Raw genomic sequence first — 19,426 nt, 5'->3', positions numbered from 1 at the left:
TCAAATTTATGTTTACTGCCGATTGAAGGACTTAAAAACTGTTCCTGATTAACAGCGTTTGATGTAACAGTGGTTTGATTACATGAAGGGCTCGGCAATTTAAACTTTTCATGCATAATATTGTTTAAATAACTCACCAGCTGATAGGATAACATTTCAAACCTTTGATTTAGTCCAAAATCGTCACAGGTTTTACGTCGCTTAGAGGCATTACTACCCTCGTTATCTGATGAGTCTCGCGATGATGAACTACCCTCCGATGATTGCTGTTCGCTTTCCCGCTTTCTCCTTGAACCGATAGGTACGGTATTTTCAACGAGAACCTTATCAGCAGTAGGATCAGAAAAATCCTCACAATTATTATCCTCCAAGGCTCTAGAGGAATCTTCACCTATATTTTCAAGCACGGCACAGAAACTCACTAAAAATATATAAAGAAATAATTTATTTAAAAATTGTTCTTTAAATGAATTTTCTACTTTACTTCTCGAAAATTTTAAAAATTATTCAGTGAATCTAGGATCGGTCCGTTCGGATCGAAGAACGGCGCAACAATGTCGAACTGACATGGTGGCTTGCTTAACATTGGCATCGGTTGGTACCATTTGAAACCGGAAGCAATGGATAGAGTGACTCTCAGCACTGCTCGGCGCGGAAACTAGTAGCGACATCTAGTGACGGAACGTCGAAAGGAGCGATGTACTCTCATAAAGGACTTCAGAGTTCAGACGTCAGACGGATCACGGAACGCATAATAATAATATTATATAGGGAAGTAAGTAGAGCAGTAGTGTTTATTTACGTGATGTACCTGTTTTAGGTTAAAAATTTTTTCGTTATTTTCTTGAAAACGGTGCATTACCTTGTAATATGAGTGGTATCATTATAATCGTGTACTTACTAAAGCTCTATCAACTACATTATTTTTACCTCATAATTCGTGCTACGGGATACTAAGTTTTAACCTAAAATAGTTTTAATTTCACGATTGTCATCAGATATAACAGCAGATATATTAATTTACCAAGACTATATGTGTGTGACTTACACCATCAAAATGGATACTCACAAATATATCAAACAGGAAGACATTGAACAGGATATACAAGGTAATTTCAAGATCTTTTTAATATTTTCTCTTGTTTCAGTCATCATTAACAAAATCCAGACAAATTCTTAAATTGTATTATGGCTTGCATAAAGAGATAAAATCACGAAACATTTTTAACATCCTTATGGCAACACAGTTATAGTAAAAATTATAATTAGGCCTTTCATACAAAACACCATGTATAGTGATAGATCATCCCTCCATTTTCCTTGTGATTTTTATTAGTATCTATCCATCTCTAAGTCTTAAATAGAGATATTGCTATCTTACATTAAAACCATAAAGATATTAATATTTTAGGATGACATTAACATTTATTTTTGAAATTGAAATTAAGTATTTCTTCAATATTTTAGTGGAAAGTATTGGTGTGGATGAGAACACTAATGAATATGAAAATGAACAAATTGTCAAGCAGGAGATAGAAGAAAGAAAACAAGAAACGGCTGGTAATAAATCACACTGTTTGATGGCTCACACAATATGAGTTATAAATCAAGATGTTTCTCACAATAACTGGTTATATTATTTTTTTCTCGGAAGAGAAGTACCAACTAGCAGTTGTACAGGTCTCATGATATTATGTGATCACTATTGCCCATACTCAATGGTAATACCAGAGGATTTAAAAGAGCATTTCCGATCTTGTAAAGTGTTAGATGAAATATACATAATAACATGCTAAACTATATTGAAATGTGTTATTGAATGTGAATGTGAATATAATATGCATGTTTGTGAGGATCAAAAGGGGTGCACAGTGGTGAGGGTCTCAAGTTCTATTTATTGCAACACAGATTCTTAAACAGATAGGTGCTATAATCGCGAAATTAAATGAACACATGTGTAAAGCTATCTAACTTTTATTATACAAAAATAATTCTAAAATTTAATGTAAATAAGTGACATTTTGAAATTATCAAACAAACAAATTATATATTTAGGAAACAAAATTTTTATCACCCTTACATGGTGGTATAAGATGGCATGAAGTAGGTGACAGAGCTTACGCTAGAGCGACTCCTAGGTTTATTACAGGTTGTACCAATCATAGTATGGAAAAATGATTTATTTAGTGGAATTATGTATTTTATTATTATTTATCTTTGAATACTTCTTTTTATGATTATGGTTAAGTAATTCTTGTACCCGTGTGTTTATTTAATTTCGCCTTTGTAGTGCCACCTTGTAATTTTTTATTAATAAATAAAAATAATATGTATTAATAAAAAATTTCAGAATTCTTGGATCTGCCTAAAGTTCTTACTGATGTGGACTCTCATATGAAAATAATGTCTGCATCTGACATGGAAAACAATGTGTTTGTTAAACAAGAATGTAAAGACGAGATAGATGTGGTAGAGCATGAGTTACCAGGTAATGACTGTATGATTATATTTGTGAGACATCTAAGCTAGTTTGTATTAACAATATCACAGGGTTTAATGGACAGAATTTTGTGATATAGCATGGATCATATCGACGGTGGAAAGGCAAAATTTACTAAGCTACACTTTCTGCGATATTGAGTTATATACACCAAACTTGTTAATTGGTATTGCTTTTTACGGTGAATTTGACATTTATTTTTCTTTGATGTTTGCGTATACATGCGAGTTTTTTTTAAAGATTAAACAAGATGCACAATATTGAATTTAAAGTTCAGTTCAGTTATACCAAAATAAAAAGTGTTCGTATGAATGAACATAGTGAATTTTTATTTCGTCGCAAATAATCAAACAAATCAAAGGTGAAGCCGATGATCCAGAGGTACTCAATGTACATTGTCTGTACAGTTCTGTTCACTGTTAATACATTTATTTAATATTTGTTTTGTTTGAAAGTTGTACTCTTTCAATTTAAAGTTTTGATTAAATAATTAATTTTGTAATAATTCTGTGGACTAGTATTACTCATAATTTTATTTATTTCATATGTTGCAATATTTCAGTCAACACCCACAAACGTTTGTTGTCGGTTGGTAATTTTTTCCGGTTTCTCATTTTTGTTCAAAATTTACTAAGCGACACTAACTCGTTTAAAACACAACATTACGTACATCTGTTCAATGAAGATAATAAAAGGTATTATTAGCAATTATATTTCGTTGAAATCAAGTTAATCCAATAAACCGATATTTTTTTATTAATTATTTTCTGAAATCACGAACATCTTTTGGCTCTCCTGTAAAGTTACCTCCATGTCGCTTAGTAAATTTTGCTTTTCCACCGTCGATATTCTCTAATAATTTATAAGTGTGCATGTATGGAAGCTTTATAATATTTCAGTCTTAATATTTTGCCTCAATAGCTTTAATTTGTTGATCAATAAAATTTGTGCCTAATAATTAACAGTTGACATATCTAATGATTGTCAACTCGTAATTATTTTGCATTTCAATTGTTTAGATTGAGACTAGTTGTTTTCTTTTCAGCTGTAATGTGCAAAATTTGTTTAATCAAGTGTTTGTTTAGGCCCCAGAAGACCTTTCTATTTCTTCTTTGTTTGTTCAGATTTCCAGGTAATCATGCTCTTCCGTGTTCCTTATTCTGGTAGTGCTGGAGAATTTCAATATTTGAGGTTTATACAGGTTTTGTGATACATTTGTATATAAGGAGCTTATTTTCCAGACTAAGCATTAATTTTCTACCTAGGAGCCAATACATGTCTCTAAGCTTCTTATTTGCCTGTTCCTTTTTGGCTTATACAGTATGGACTGCATACCTATGAAATAAATGAAAATATGAGTAATACTAGTCCACAGAAGTATTACAAAATTAATTATTTAATCAAAACTTTAAATTGAAAGAGTAAAACTTTCAAACAAAACAAATAATAAATAAATGTATTAACAGTGAACAGAACTGTACAGACAATGTACATTGAGTACCTCTGGATCATCGGCTTCACCTTTGATTTGCGACTTAATAACAATTCACTATGTTTATTCTTACGAACACTTTTTATTTTGGTATAACTGAACTGAACTTTAAATTCAATATTGTGCATCTTGTTTAATCTTTAAAAAAAAACTCGCATGTATACGCAAACATCAAAGAAAAATAAATGTCAAATTCACCGTAAAAAGCAATAACAATTAACAATCTCAAAAACACAATTTACACATGTACATAAATTAGTAGTAGAAGTGTCCATTTCAGCTTGATTTCTTCGAAAAGCAAACACAATCTATTCGCCCAAAAGACTCGCGATACACTGGTCATTGATGACTGTTGACTGAAGTGGTGAACATTCAAATAACGAAAAAAATAAGTCTTAAATAGGGAATACCTCACAATAATTATTGTTTATCAATACTTAGGTAGGTATAGGGCTCCTGTTTCCGCAATTAAACCACTAGCATGGGTCCATTTTGCGTGCAGTAATGGCCGGTTACTCCAACCAGCCCAGCTCCTTCCAGAAGTTCAGAACATTCCTGGGGTGTTCACAGACTTTTTATCAATACTTTTTTACACTTATTTAGAAACCATTACCAAATTCTTACCCAAGGCCAGGATAGAAATATTTTTGTGTTATTCTAATATTAAAATTTACCAGTGGGAGGTTCCTTTGCACAGGAAGCCGGCTAGATTATATGTACCACAACGGTACGTGAAGCAGTAATGTGTAAACATTACTGTGTTGTGTGTTTGGGTCTGAAGGGCGCCATAGTTAGTGAAATTACTGGGCAAATGAGACTTTACATCTTATGTCTCAAGGTGACGACCGCAATTGTAGTGCCTCTGAGATCTCACTAAGTGAGTCTCCTATCCGAATACATACCTAAGTATTTGATTGTCGTGAGTTGTGGCAATACAATTCCGTCAAGTGTCACAGGTGGGTAGACTGCCCACTTCCGACACCACCACCATGACTGACCATCTTTTCAGTGGGACAGTTATATGAACTGACTTTGCTGGACTCTCTCTTATTCTCCACTTCTTCAGCCATACTTCAATTTTATCCAGGCTTTCTTGCAATCTATTGGATGCTATGTTTTGATGTTTTTGTCAGGAAGAAAACTGCAGTCTCAATTGCATAGGTTGCAGTGACCACTTCTTCTGAGATGGGTAGGTCATCAGTATAGATTATATACAGGACGAGACCAATCACTGAACCCTGGGGGACTCCTGCTTGTATTTGTCAGATGGAGGAGTGATTTTATAGGGAAAATAGTAATAGTCTTGCAGGTAGGTAGTTTAATAGGTAATTTCAGAATATTGGAGGGAACCTGTCTGAGTAGCTGACCAATTTATGAATTGGTTATGACCAAGGATGCCTGAATGGCCTTGAATCCATGCTTAAACTATGTTAATATTAAGGTCGTAGCACTCTTTCAATGATTCTCTTATTTTGAGTATAATTGGAAACTGACTTTGACCTAAATGGATGACCTAATTTGATAGTATTGATTGAAGGCAACTTTTAAAATCTGAAATAATAGTTCATGCCATAATATTTAACAAATAAAAATACTTCGAGTATGGCAAATGATTCCCCAGTAAAAACAGAAGTGACAGATGGGCAGCTATAATTCAGTATAATTATTCTTGTTGAGAAAATCCACAATGCACCACCAACCGGACTCATGTCTCTTTTTGAAGCATCAGTGTAGATTTTATACTAATTTTGAAAATCTGAGTGCATTATCTGAGAAAAAGTTTGATTGGCTTGTATGGAAAACTTAAATATCTCGACAAAGCGACACATTATATTTAACACGCCCTGGGTCCAAAATTTAGCATAATTTTTTGACATGTGTATTTGTCATGAAGCCGCAAATCGCCCGTGTGAAATCTATATATTATGTCGTCAAAATCGGCGAACAGCTTTCAGTTACTCTACGGGCCTTGTCGAAAGCTGCTCTTGGTCACTGCAACCAGACGGCCCTACCGCCGGTGGAATGGGGAACGAAGCCCTGGACCATTCTGCAAAAGAAAAAGCCCATCTTCTGAGCACATTATTTTCTCCCGACTAGACTCTTAACGCCGATAGAAAGACACCGCCAACATCACATTAAGTCTCAATGCTGACCTTACGAATAAGACTTCTATGCCGGAAGTACAGTTCACACAGAATATTGTTCGACGAGATCTGTTTTCCTAGGACGTAAAGAAGTCGAGCGGGCCGGGTGGCATTTCTCTCATTGTGCTGAGATCGTGTGCCCCTGAGTTGACGCTAACGCGTGAGCGGTTCTAACGCGTTTATTCCCTCACTCATATTAATAAGGCGTATTCCCGCAATCGTGTAAGTCACCCTTTGTCCATCCTTTTTACAAAAGGTTGAAACTTACATAATTTGAGTTTCCCGATAGTGTACGGAAGTGGATCGCCAGCTTCTTTATTGGGCGCAGGTCGTTATCGCCAGATATTGCTTGAGCCCTAAGCTTTTGAACGCCTGAGTTATCCAAGGTTTTGTGGTATCCCCTACACTTTTTTTTGCATATCAATTATATGGAACGCCTAAAAGTCCTGGATCAAGTCCTCCCATGAGAGAGTTGCGAAATGGGTTAAAAACTTGTCCGATTTCAATTTCTTTATTCAAAAAATAAAATGAATAAATAAAAATAAGAATCTTGCTTTAGAAGCTATTCAACACTTTGCCTTAACTAGATAGCACTTTGATTCAGGCATAGAGAGCTGACATACAAACTAAATAATCACTATAAAAATTAACTAAATAAATTAAAAAGTTATAATTATATCTACAGTTTATGTATGTAGATTCAAGTCTTCAATGATTATAAACTAATATAAATAAAATGGAGATAATATTTATTTTATCTATTATTAATTTTTCTGCATCTTCATAGGACATATTTTGAAGTGCTTCATGAAGAGAAGAAGAAGAGAAGTTTGCTGTTGCATTTAGTTTACGATGTAATGAAACGTACCTACGAATACATACAATTTAAATATAACAATAAAGTTTGTCCTTCTTTTTGTGGCCAAACAATATCTTTCCCTCTCAATAAATTCATTGCTGTAGGGAAGGACGGCGTGCTGTTTTATAACTATTGTCACAAAAAAAAAACTGTCAAACTGTTAATACTTCGCATTATTTATAGATAATGTTAGTACGAAAGAGGAAAGGGCGGTGAGAAGACACATTGAAAATAGCTCTCTCGAAGTACACAAGGCTATTTATTTTTGTCTCAAGTGCCTGTGCTGTATAGTGAAACTTTTAAACGACTCTAATCAACCCATATATTCTATTGCGCAAAGCTTTGATGTTAAATTTAACATAAAAGGTTCATCGTATACGATACCAATTAGTGATATTTAATTTTTCTTAAAATATTAATAGCGGAGCACATGTATGTCTATCGGTGAGAGATCTACAATAACGGACATACATTTTCGGGTTAACTTGCGTTGATTGCGCATCGAAAATTTCATAAAATTTGTCTTATCTGCATTGAGTGTAAGTAAATTAAGCCAAAGCCGGATTTTCAGTAACGGCCGAAAAAAGAAAATCAGCGTATGACATGGTTATTCCTTGATCTAGCTAGAGATTACAGAGATCATTAATGTAAATCAAAAACAGGGAAGGGCCCAAAATACTTCCTTGGGCAACTCCGAATGAAGTACTCTTCTGATCCTCACTGTTAACATCTATCTATCCTCACACTTGGGTATATTCGTTAGAGATTTGTAAATAGTTTCAACTGATTTCCTTTCACAATTATGTTTGATTCCTGTATTTATGAAAATGTTGGCAGCAATGTTTGTTGGCTGTTTTATAAACAGGCACGACAACAGCTTTCTCAGACACTTAATACACACTGCGTTGCGTAGATATGTGTTTGAAAATGTGGGTTAGTGGTGGTCTTATTATGCGTCTGAATTGTTTAGTTCCACATTAAATGAACACACTGGTAAAGCTTTTATCATAAAAAAATAATTCTAAATTTTTATGTAACTAAGTGACATTTTGAAATTATCAAACAAACAAAAGAACTGAATTACAAAGGAAACCAAACAGACATGAAACCTTTTACTTAAGGAAATCTGCTTTGCGTAGATATGTGTTGAAAATGTGGGTTAGTGGTGGTCTTATCATGAATTGTTTAGTAATTGTGTTTGATATATTATCCTATCCAACCGCCCAATCGTTTTCAAACGCATGATTATCCTTTCCACCTCGTTCTCGTCAGTATCTAGCAACACGAAAGATGTAACACAGATTAAGAGATCATCCCCGCCGTCTCTATGTTTAATGTTCCTCTACAGTGGGAATTTTTAAAAAGTTTTCCTTCGCGTACATCAAATCTACGGAATGATCTCCAAGACTATAGGCTATAAAAAGGCCGACAATGCTCTTGTGATTTATCTGGTGTGGTAGAAGAATTTGGGCGGGGGTGATAATTTAATATCAGGTGACCCGTACGATCGCTTGTCCTCCTCTTTCATAAAAAATGCATAACACACTAGTGGAACTACCAGAGAGTCTTCAGTTATTCATTGATATTTAATATTTACAGGTTGGTTTCCGGACTGGCAGTTGGGTATGACACCCGAAGAACAATCAGACTGTGATGTATCAGTCAACCAGCTCTGTAGTAAACAGCTCAGAGTTAACTTAGTGAGGTTGGAGAATTATAATGGTAAGATTACGCTCTAGCACTTAGTTTTTAGTAAAAAAAAACCTTAGGACATAAAAATTATTGATTCGAATTTCTAACCATTTAAATCAGCATAAACAGATATGAAACCTTTACTGTATGTTATTCAGGAACTTGGATATAGAATTTTAAGGTTACCATATTTTTTAAAATACAATTGAAGAACATTCATAAATTAGAAAATACTAATAATCTTTCAGTGTACAAAATAATTTCTTGCAAAATCGAACAAGCAATATCTGGAATTCTAATCTAAGAACACTCAATTAAGTTGCCATTAGACAAAATACACTAAATCAAAATAAGCAAAGCTGTAAAATTTTCCAAAAAATAGTTATTGTAACATGTTTTTAAATTTAACAATAATAATTTTTATCTTACAGTTAATAAAAACATACTGCAAGACTACAATCAATCTGATGATTTGAAGAAGCACAATAGAATACACACTGGTGAAAAGCCATATTCTTGTAAAGTATGTGGTAAGAACTTCTATCAATCAGGTGTCTTAAAGAAACACAATAGAATACATACTGGTGAAAAGCCATATTCTTGTAAAGTATGTGGTAAGAGGTTCAATCAATCAGGTAATTTGAAGATTCACAATAGAATACACACTAGTGAAAAGCCATATTCTTGTAAAGTATGTGGTAAGAGCTTCTATCAATCAGGTATCTTAAAGAAACACAATAGAATACATACTGGTGAAAAGCCATATTCTTGTAAAGTATGTGGTAAGAGCTTCAATCAATCAAGTCATTTGAAGATTCACAATAGAATACACACTGGTGAAAAACCATATTCTTGTAATGAATGTGGTAAGAGCTTCAATCAATCAGGTCATTTGAAGATTCACAATAGAATACATACTGGTGAAAAGCCATATTCTTGTAATGAATGTGATAAGAGCTTCTATCAATCAGGTGACTTAAAGAAACACAATAGAATACATACTGGTGAAAAGCCATATTCTTGTAAAGTATGTGGTAAGAGCTTCTATCTATCACATCATTTGAAGAGACACAATAGTATACACACTGGTTAAAAGGCACATTGTTGAAATTAATGTGGTAACAGCTTCACGAAATGAGGTGAATGGAGGAAATACAATAGAATACATACTGGTGAAAAGCTATACTCTTGTAATTAATGTGTGGTAAGAGCTGCAGCATTTCAAGTGCGAAAAAGAAAGTGTAATGAATGTCAACGTAGTCATTTTTAAATGTATACATAATCATTAAAATACATATTGTAGCCATATTCTTTGTAGCAATGAATGTGGTAAGAGCTTCACTAAATCAGGTGAATTAAAGAAACTCAATTGATTACTTACTGGTGAAAAGAAAGAAAGAAAATTATTTTATTTGATCACACAGCTTAAAACACTAAAATAAAATTGACAAAAAATATATACAATAAAACAATACTAAATCTAAAATAAAATCAACCATAAATAATAATTGTAGTATGTGATCAAATACAGATCTCTCACTCAGCATTGTGCTGCAGCAAGCTGCAGCGCTTGTTTTCAGTGGGAGCCTTACTTGGGTGTCATCACGGATACAGCTTGGTCAAGTTATCAATCAATTTACTAACTAATTAAAATTAAAATATGATGAGAAACAAAAACATTAAATAAAATAAACGAAATACAAATAAAAATAAACAGGAAAAAGAGTAAGACAACAAATCAAAAGCAGTACTACAAAAACACAACCGCTGCCTGTAGGCAGCAAAGACGTACGGTCTAAGCACTGGAATGATTAATTAAATTTTTTTGTGTTGTTAAAAGATAAGTTTTTAATTTATTTTTAAATGATGATTTCGATGATTTTAGTGGATCTTACTGGTGGTGGCAAGTCATTCCAGCACTTAGTTGCGGGAAACTTAAAACTTCCCTTAAATGCGACTGTGCTATGCCTCGGAGTAGCCAATAAGGTCAGGTAAAAATCTCTCTTAATGCCTGCTGACCTATCAGTCAACCACATAAGTTTCTCACGCAAGTATTTTGGGATACCGCTCTTAAACACCCCAAAGAGTAGAGTGGCGAGATGTAGTCTTCTGCGTGATTCCATTTTTAAAATGTTTGCTTCATTAATGTAAGGAGTGACATGTGAGCGAACAGGGATGTTGAAGCAAAACCTGGCGCAGGCATTTTGGACTCGCTGAATAATCTTTGCAGTCCTGCTTAAGAGTCGAGGTCCATAAACAGCGTCAGCATAATTCAGTCTTGATAATACAAGTGATTCGCATAAACGTATTCTTAACTTTACACTAACATAGGGCCTCAGTTTATAAAGCAACTTTAAGCGATATAGGCTATTGCGGACAGAATTAAGGACGTGGGTTTCGAAGCACAGTGCGGTGTCAAAAACAACTCCCAAATTACGAGCCTCCTTGACTTGTTCCATAATACTATTATTAATTTTTATTATGGGATTAAGCATGTTTATTTTATTAACAACACATTTAGAGCCAAGTACCATACACTGAGACTTAATGGGATTTAGCACTTTTTGCGTATCATCAGCATGAAGATGATATAAGCAATATTTGATACAACTCGTAATATCGGCTGTATAAATTGCAAACAGCAAAAAGCCAAGCATCGATCCCTGGGGAACCCCTCTAGTTACAGGTGATAGATCGGAGGTTGAGAGTGTGCCATCGTTGTTTCTGACTTCAACGAACTTTGCTCTATTGCTTAGGTAGCTATAAAACCATTTAACAGTTGAAATATCGAACCCGTAATATGACATTTTAGAAAGAAGAAAATCTGTGTTTATATAGTCAAACGCCCAAGAAAAATCCAGAAGAACCAGCAAGGTACCCTTACCCTGATCCTGTGCTGTCAGGATATCATCTACTACAGTTGATGTTGCAGTTGTTGTGCTATGTCCTTTCCTAAATCCTGACTGGAAAGGTGGTAAAAATTTATTATCTTGGATGTATTTAGTTGCGTGATAAGCCACAACCTTTTCTAGAATTTTCGATATACAGGGCAGGAGACTGACTGGTCGCAGATCTTTAAAACTTAGGGGGTTATTACCTTTATGCAGAGGCATGATTTTAGCTACTTTCCATGGATCAGGGAATGTAGATGTTGTTATAGACTTATTGATTATTGAAGTGATAATATGTAAAGTTTGAGGCAATGTCAGTAACAGCATCTGAAGATATGTTTTTTCCACACCTTGAGAATTAGACTTCAAATTCTGAATAATCTTGGAAACTATGAATTCATCAACTGGCTGCAGCACAAACTGTGAAACTCCATGCCGGTGAAACTCAAAATAAGTAAGATCCGATAATGATACTATCCCATTGCCTGGTATATCAAGAAAATTTTTATTTATTATATTGAGATCATTTAACATAGCTGGGAGTTCTTTAGGTTTTTTCTTGTCTATAATAAGAGACGATTTCTTTAGATTTCGCCATAATATAGTTGGGGAATTAATATAGGTTTCATGAAAAGCTTTTTTTTCCAATTCCAATGCGTGTGTGACTAAAGCTTTCAATGTCTTTATACTGCTTTTTTATGAGTCTCAAGCCCAGTTACTTTTGACCGTTCAAGACTTTCATTTCTAAGGTTTATCATTTGTTTCACAGCATCAGTTATCCGTGGATGGCGCTCTTTTAACATAACTTTTTGTAACGGCGCATGTAAGTTGAATAGTTCTTCAACTATTCTATTAAATTCATGCACAATTTCATTTACATTATTTAAACTATTAAGCGAATTCCACGGTATATTGTTCAGGTCCCTATTAAAACTTACGATATTAATGTTTTTTAAGGGTCTTATATTGATCCAGTTTGGCAAGGATTTGTCTTTTTTTAGATTTATGGTGGCTGCAACTATCGCGTGATTCCCAAGTTCTGGAATGTGAGTTACTTTAACCTCCTGTATGTGTGAGTCTGTACAAATCACGTCTATAAGTGTACTGCTTTGGTCTGTAAAATACGTTGGTTCCGTAACTAGTTGCTTTAAATTGGTATAGTGTAAAAACTCGCAAAATACACTGGCCTTCAAAAGTAATTATCACACTTTTAAAATTGGGATAACGTTTTAAGTTCACGAGATATACTTTCGAAATAAAAAGGACTCCAAAGAGAATTTAATTTTGTACGTAAAAACTTTATAGTCGGTAACCTTCTTTTAAGTATTGGCTGAAAAAAAACTTTAAAAACAAAATCATTCCTTTTTCAAAGTGGACGTTTCCGAATTACAATTTTACCATTCACATTCTTTCTGTTTTAAATATTTTTCAAGATCGATGGGTCTTGTTTTACAAATTTATGCTAAAAAGCACATAACATTTATTTATCATGCCTCTTTCAGTTGAAGAATGTGCTAGGATAATGGCTTTTCTGGAACTAGGCATCAGTATGCGTCGCACTGCAAGAATGGTGGGTGTGACGGTACGAACGGTCCAGAAGGTAAAGCGAAGGTACGAAGAGACTGGACACCATCTGAGGAGACCTTGTAATGGCAGACCCAGGTTTACCAGTGCCCGAGAAGATCGTTATATTATTTCCACTGTGTTAAGAAATCGCCACCAAAATGCAGTTGAAGTCCAGCAACAGCTACTTCAGACCCGGAGGGACTACATTAGTGACAGTACAGTGAGAAGAAGACTTGCTGAAGCAAATTTGAAACCCCGAAGACCAGCGAGTGGCCCAAAACTCGAGAGACAGCATCGAGTAGCGAGACTGCGATACGCCCGTGAACACATGCAGTGGGATGAAGAAGAATGGTCAAGAATTTTGTTTGCAGATGAGTCTCGATTCTCCGTTTACACTTTTGATGGAAGGCGAAGTGTTTACAGGCGACCTAGTGAGCGATACCTTCAAGCCTGCATCTCAGAAAGAGTCCAATACGGTGGAGGCAGTGCACATGTATGGGCTGGCATATCTTCAGAAGGTCGCACAGAGCTAGTAGCGATAGAAAATGGCACCCTCACTGGGCAAAGATATGCTCAAGACATTCTCAATGAGTATGCAGGGCCGTATTTAGCAAATATGGGTGATGGATCGATGCTGATGCATGATAATGCCCGACCACACACGGCTCATATCGTACAAGAGTATATTCAGGAGGTCGGTATCAGCGTGATGGCTTGGCCATCAAGAAGTCCTGATCTCAACCCGATTGAACACGCCTGGGATGAGCTTGGGAGGCTAGTCAGAAATCGCAGACCACCACCTACTACCCTCAGGGCACTAAAGCAGGCCCTGGTAGAAGAATGGGAGAATATTCCCCAACATCGGCTCCGAAACCTAGTGTTCAGTATGCCAAACCGGCTCGAAGCTGTAATCAGAGCTCGAGGAGGCAATACCAGTTATTAAAAATTAAATAACATGTAATACATTTTAGTTGAATTTTCTACACTAAACTAAAAATGTCTATTTTCATTGTTTTATCTTTTTTAAGTTAAAAATGTTACTAATGTATAATTTTAGTTTCTAAGAATTAAAGCCTATAAAATTTGCATAAAAACGTTTTTAATCTTAAATCTCTACCTTCTATACTTAGTTAAGAAAATAAATTAATTTGAAAAGTGTGATACTTACTTTTGCAGGCCAGTGTAGTTTTGATTTACTATCCTCTCCTTTCAATAAATTAATGTTAAAGTCTCCTAATAGTATAACATAGTCTGCATTACCAAACGAAGATATGATTGTGTGATTGAGTCAAAATAAATAATAGTTTAAAAAAAAACTAAAGAACACGCTTTATATAAAATTCATCTAAAAAATAAATTTAAATTGAAAATAGTGTAAAAAAATATTATATATTTCATTATAAAAAAAGCGTGGGATGTAGCAGAATTATTATTTTAATAATATCGTAAAAAGCAATTATTATTTTAATAATATCTTAAAAAACAAGCTGTTTGCCGATGACCTAAAGATGTATAGAGTAATTAGTAATAATAGTGATTGTAATTTAATTCAGTCTGACCTTAATAACATACAGTTAAGGTGTTATAATAATAATATGGTCTTAAACACAAAAAAATGTCATGTGATGAGGTTTACCAGGAAAACAATTCCTAATGTATATAATTATTACATAAATAACTCTGAGCTCGAGGAGGTGTTTGAAACAAGGGACCTCGGAATTATCGTGGATTCAAAATTAAATTTTAAGGCGCACACGCAGATTTTATAGTTTTAAAAGGTGCACAAATGCTGGCTTTTGTAAAACGAAACACGAAAGACTTCAGACTAATCAATACTAAAATCACTTTATTATTACTCTAGTTAAAAGTATTTTAGAATATGCTTGCATATCATAGTCTGGAGCCCAAGCTATAGCATTCTCTCGCAAAGACTGGAAACCATACAAAGGAGACTTTCTAAATATTTAGCATACAGTGCTCAGGGTATATCCCACAGAAGCTCTTATAGTGACAGAAGTATTTTTTTTAAGTTGAACACCCTTTATGACAGACGTTATAATTTAGGTTTAGTTTTCTTATATAAATAAAAAAAAGGTATTATTTATTGTCCTAAATTATTAGAAGCTGTTAAAATATACGTCCCTCACAACATGCCTCGTCAAGTTAATTCGTGTATTTTTGATATACCATGCGATCGAACAAACTTAAGCTCATTTTCACCAGTACCACGACTGCTTAGGCAACACAATGAGATAAATAAAGAAATAATGAACATAGACATATTTTCCAATAGTCTACAAGAATTTAAACGTAATCTTCGGAAACTTTAGAATAAATAAAAAACACTCGGTATTTATAGAAATAAATGAATAAATATCAAATTTTATTTTAAATTATATTGGTAATTAGTTAGATAGTTAGTAATAATAAGTATGTAATAATTAATAAAATAAAAAATTATAAAATATAATAATAAGATGTATTAAGTTATGAAATGAATATAATGAATTAGAACGTATTAGGTTGTTTGATTAAGAAATGATCCCGCGTGTGAGGGAGGACTCACGCGTTACAATGGTGGACGCGCCGGGTAGGATGTAACGGTCCTGTATTATATATAAAATGCATATATTATAAAAAAGGAAAGCCCGAAGAATGGAAACGTAACAATCAAATGAAGAAAGTGTGAGTACAAAATATTTTATACATATATGTGGGGAATTATTTATGAAATTGCGGAAATACAAAATTTTATATAATTATTATATTATAATAAAGTTGTGTTCGTACAGAATTTGTTAGAGAGAAAATGGCGGAAGAAGTATTATTTGATGGGTCTTCTCAAGACGTCTACGATTTTTTTTAATAGAATCGCAACACATAAATTATCAGAAGAGGAAAAGATCGTAGTTTTCCCGTCATTTTTATGTAGTTCAGCAGCGTATTATTTTAGAATAATAGAAGACCACTTTACGGATTCCAAAAATTTTGAATCTTTATTTTTAAATGAATTTCCTTCAACTATAAATTACGCAGAGAAATTCTATAACGCGAAACAGATGGATGGTGAATATAAATTATTATATTTTTATAGACTATTTTATTATTTATTTCCATATTTTATATTTAAAAAAAAAGCCCACTGAGTTTCTTGCGCCCATTCTTCTCAGGTCTGAGGCAGTCTCTTTTGAATGGGTGGTAGTTTGTGACGTTCAATAAGTGATTTTAAATCCTATTTTGAATAAAAATATTTGAATTTGAACTGCAACAGTTAGCCACAAAAGCGAAAACTACAGAAGAATCAAAATAATTTGTGCAAATTTTAAAATCAGTCATTCCATTTTATAAGCATCAACTCGTCACGTCGCTTTACGACACTAAAAATCAACTTAAAAAGTCGAATCTCCAACTGAAGGCAATATATGACGATGAACACCTACCCAATAAAATTAATAAATGTTTAACTCAATCTGCAAGGACGAAGCCTTATTTCAGTAAACAGTTTACGCAAGATGTTTGACGGTAGTATAGTAACAATATTGCTTCAGTCAGCGAACAGACTACACATAGTAGAGAAATGGAAATAAGGAGTAGTGATAAAAATAGCGATAATGTTGATAATGTTTATTGCAATAATAATGATGTAGCTAAAAATAAAATGCGACGTCCTAATGTAAAGTATGTAAGCGCTTGTCTTACAGCTCCAGCACTTATAGATACTGGTGCCAGCAGCTCTTGCATGTCTGCTTCTACAGCAGATTTATTAGGTTTAAAAAATATTAAAAATACGACAGGAATGCTAAAATCGGTAGGTGATAAAATATTGGGAGCGAAAGGTGTGATTGAATGTAAGTTTAGTATTGGGACACAATATTTCTTGTCTCAATTTGTTATTGTAGAAGGAATGACGAGTGATGTCATTCTCGGCTATGACTTTTTGTCGTAGTATGAGGTATTGATAGACATTGCGAGAAATAAAATTAATATTAAAGGAGTTTATATAAATTCCTATTCAGTAGATAAAATTGAAGAAATAATTAGGAAAAGTAAGGAGAAAAGAATGTGGAGGAGATGTGAAATGAAGGAGAAGAGAAAGAAATCTGTAATGCATAATGAAACTGATTAAATGTAGAATAGGAAAGCAAATGCCAGTTATTTTAAATGATGATGAAAGAATTAATGGGGAGATATCTAAGAATGAAGTTTCTGTAGTAAATATAGCTAATCAACATAAAAGTAGATGTTATAAAGTTACGGATAGGATTCAAATGAGGCGTGTATTTGAAAAGTATTGTCAGAAGAATGAAATGGAGCATAAAAGTATTTTTAATAGAGAATTAATAAAAGAAAATTTAGGTCGACAGCAAGATTTATCTAGGAAAGAAATTGATAAATTAGATAACCCCCAATTCCTTAATGTAAACTTTGTAAATAATTGTAGAAGATATAGATTTTATTTCCCCAAAGCAAGAACGAAACGTGAAGACTATACGTCAAATAGATTTACACATGTGAATAAAACTATTTCTGTTAATAGAAAATAATAATGAATGGTTGAGGAATGTGATTAGATTAATAAAATATGTTTTGCCACGGATAACATCAGTAGAATAGTAAACTTATAACGAATTTATTTATCAATATTTCTTTTCTTTTCATATTCTTCGAGAGAAAAAGAAGTCGTAAAAGATGGGATGCAGTAAGGTGTCGTGCTGTCAGGAAACTCCAGATAAGGACAAGGGAGCTATTCATCAAAGTATCATATCGCGTTCACATCACCCATTATTCGAATAGGGAAACTTTATTTATTAGGTAGAAGAATAGGATATGCAGAGGGAGTGAATAGGTCTTTGGGGCGCATATTATGATTTGTAAAAGGTAAGGATGTTGTATGTTTGTTTGTTTGCGGTTTTCATTTAAAATCACAACTACTTGGCTCATATGTGGCTACAGGTAGGGTGTGTGGTTCAGCTCCTGTGCTTTATAATGATTGCTAATATCTACCATTCATAAAACATTTGTTCACACACTACACATTCATGAAAATTCGTTGACATTCTCTTACATTCTCCAGAAAAAGTGACTCAGCAACACTGTTGGAGGAGACAAGAGTGCTTGTGATAGAAACTGTAATGTCAAATAATTTTCTTAAAAGCAATAGTCAATGCAATTTATTCACGGCAGTAACAATTATATTTAGGAAAATCTTATAGTTCTCGTTAACGTTATTCTTGGGCTTAAGTTGATCATCCCAGTTGATATTCGCGAGTTCGTTTTTAAATTTATTAATATTAAATTCATTAAATTTACGTTTTAATTTAGTGTAAGATTGTTTATTGTGGAAAATAAAAGGTAATGTGAAAATCCTTTTCCATATGGGAGATATGAATGTTGATTTTCTAGATAGAAAATCAACATTCATATCTCCCATAATAATAAAGTTTTCATTCATTTATTTTTTATTAATGTTAATGAGGATATTTTCTAATAAGTTGTAAAACAAATCTATTTCTCTACTACTATCAGGCCAGTACAGATTAATCAGTAGTAGATTATTTTTAGGTATCTCTTTTGCACATACTTCAAATACCATTTCGTTAGAAATAACAGACATATAGACAACACTATATGTCAGTTATTTTATCTAAATATTCTAAATTATTTTTAACGAATATGCACACACCGCCACCATCATGATGTACACGACAAAAGGAAGCTGCCATAATATTATTATTTATTTGTAATGTGATGTGGCTACAAGCATTTACTATGTAGGGTTTACTAAGAAATAACTTACGCAAGAGAAGCGTCGAGTGAAGAAGAACTGAAAACAAAAATTCGTGAAGCAGAAAATGGCGTTAGACATAACCGTGAATCTTTTAGGCGATTAAAACAAAATTTTCTAAATAGGTGTAGGTTGTGTATTTCAGTAGGAGGGCGTAATTTTGAAAACCTACTGTGAATAAATAAATTAATTAAAATTACTGCGTTTTATTTAAAGTCATCTTAACTAAAAATTAAAAAGAAAAGCCGCAATAAAACAAGTATTTATTTTTGTTGAAAATGACCTATTTTACTTTGAAAATCTGTAAAAGTAAATAAAACCCTATTAACACCGGTCTTATTTGAGCTCATTTTATTGGCCAATGTTCTGGGAAGTTTTTAAAATAGTTAGAAGCCGCAGGCTCCCCATTTTATTTTTCTTTGATACCTAGAACATTTTCATGAATTTAGTTGGAGCAGTTATCTTGAACTTCCGGCTAAATTCTAAACTATTCATAG

At 33.5% G+C, this 19,426-nt stretch overlaps 1 protein-coding gene across 1 annotated transcript; it reads left to right on the top strand.

Moving 5' to 3' along the window:
* The first annotated feature begins 1,057 nt into the window (after positions 1-1,057).
* Positions 1,058-14,202, top strand: LOC126973810 (zinc finger protein 239-like). The gene is made up of 2 exons (XM_050821156.1): positions 1,058-1,109; positions 9,119-14,202. The coding sequence occupies exons 1-2, from the start codon at positions 1,058-1,060 to the stop codon at positions 9,778-9,780; spliced, it is 714 nt and encodes a 237-aa protein (XP_050677113.1). The 3' UTR covers positions 9,781-14,202.
* Positions 14,203-19,426: the final 5,224 nt, after the last annotated feature.

This window comes from Leptidea sinapis, chromosome 2 (assembly GCF_905404315.1).
Source record: "Leptidea sinapis chromosome 2, ilLepSina1.1, whole genome shotgun sequence".
NCBI lineage: Eukaryota > Metazoa > Arthropoda > Insecta > Lepidoptera > Pieridae > Leptidea > Leptidea sinapis.
This window is presented reverse-complemented; position numbering and strand designations above follow the sequence as displayed.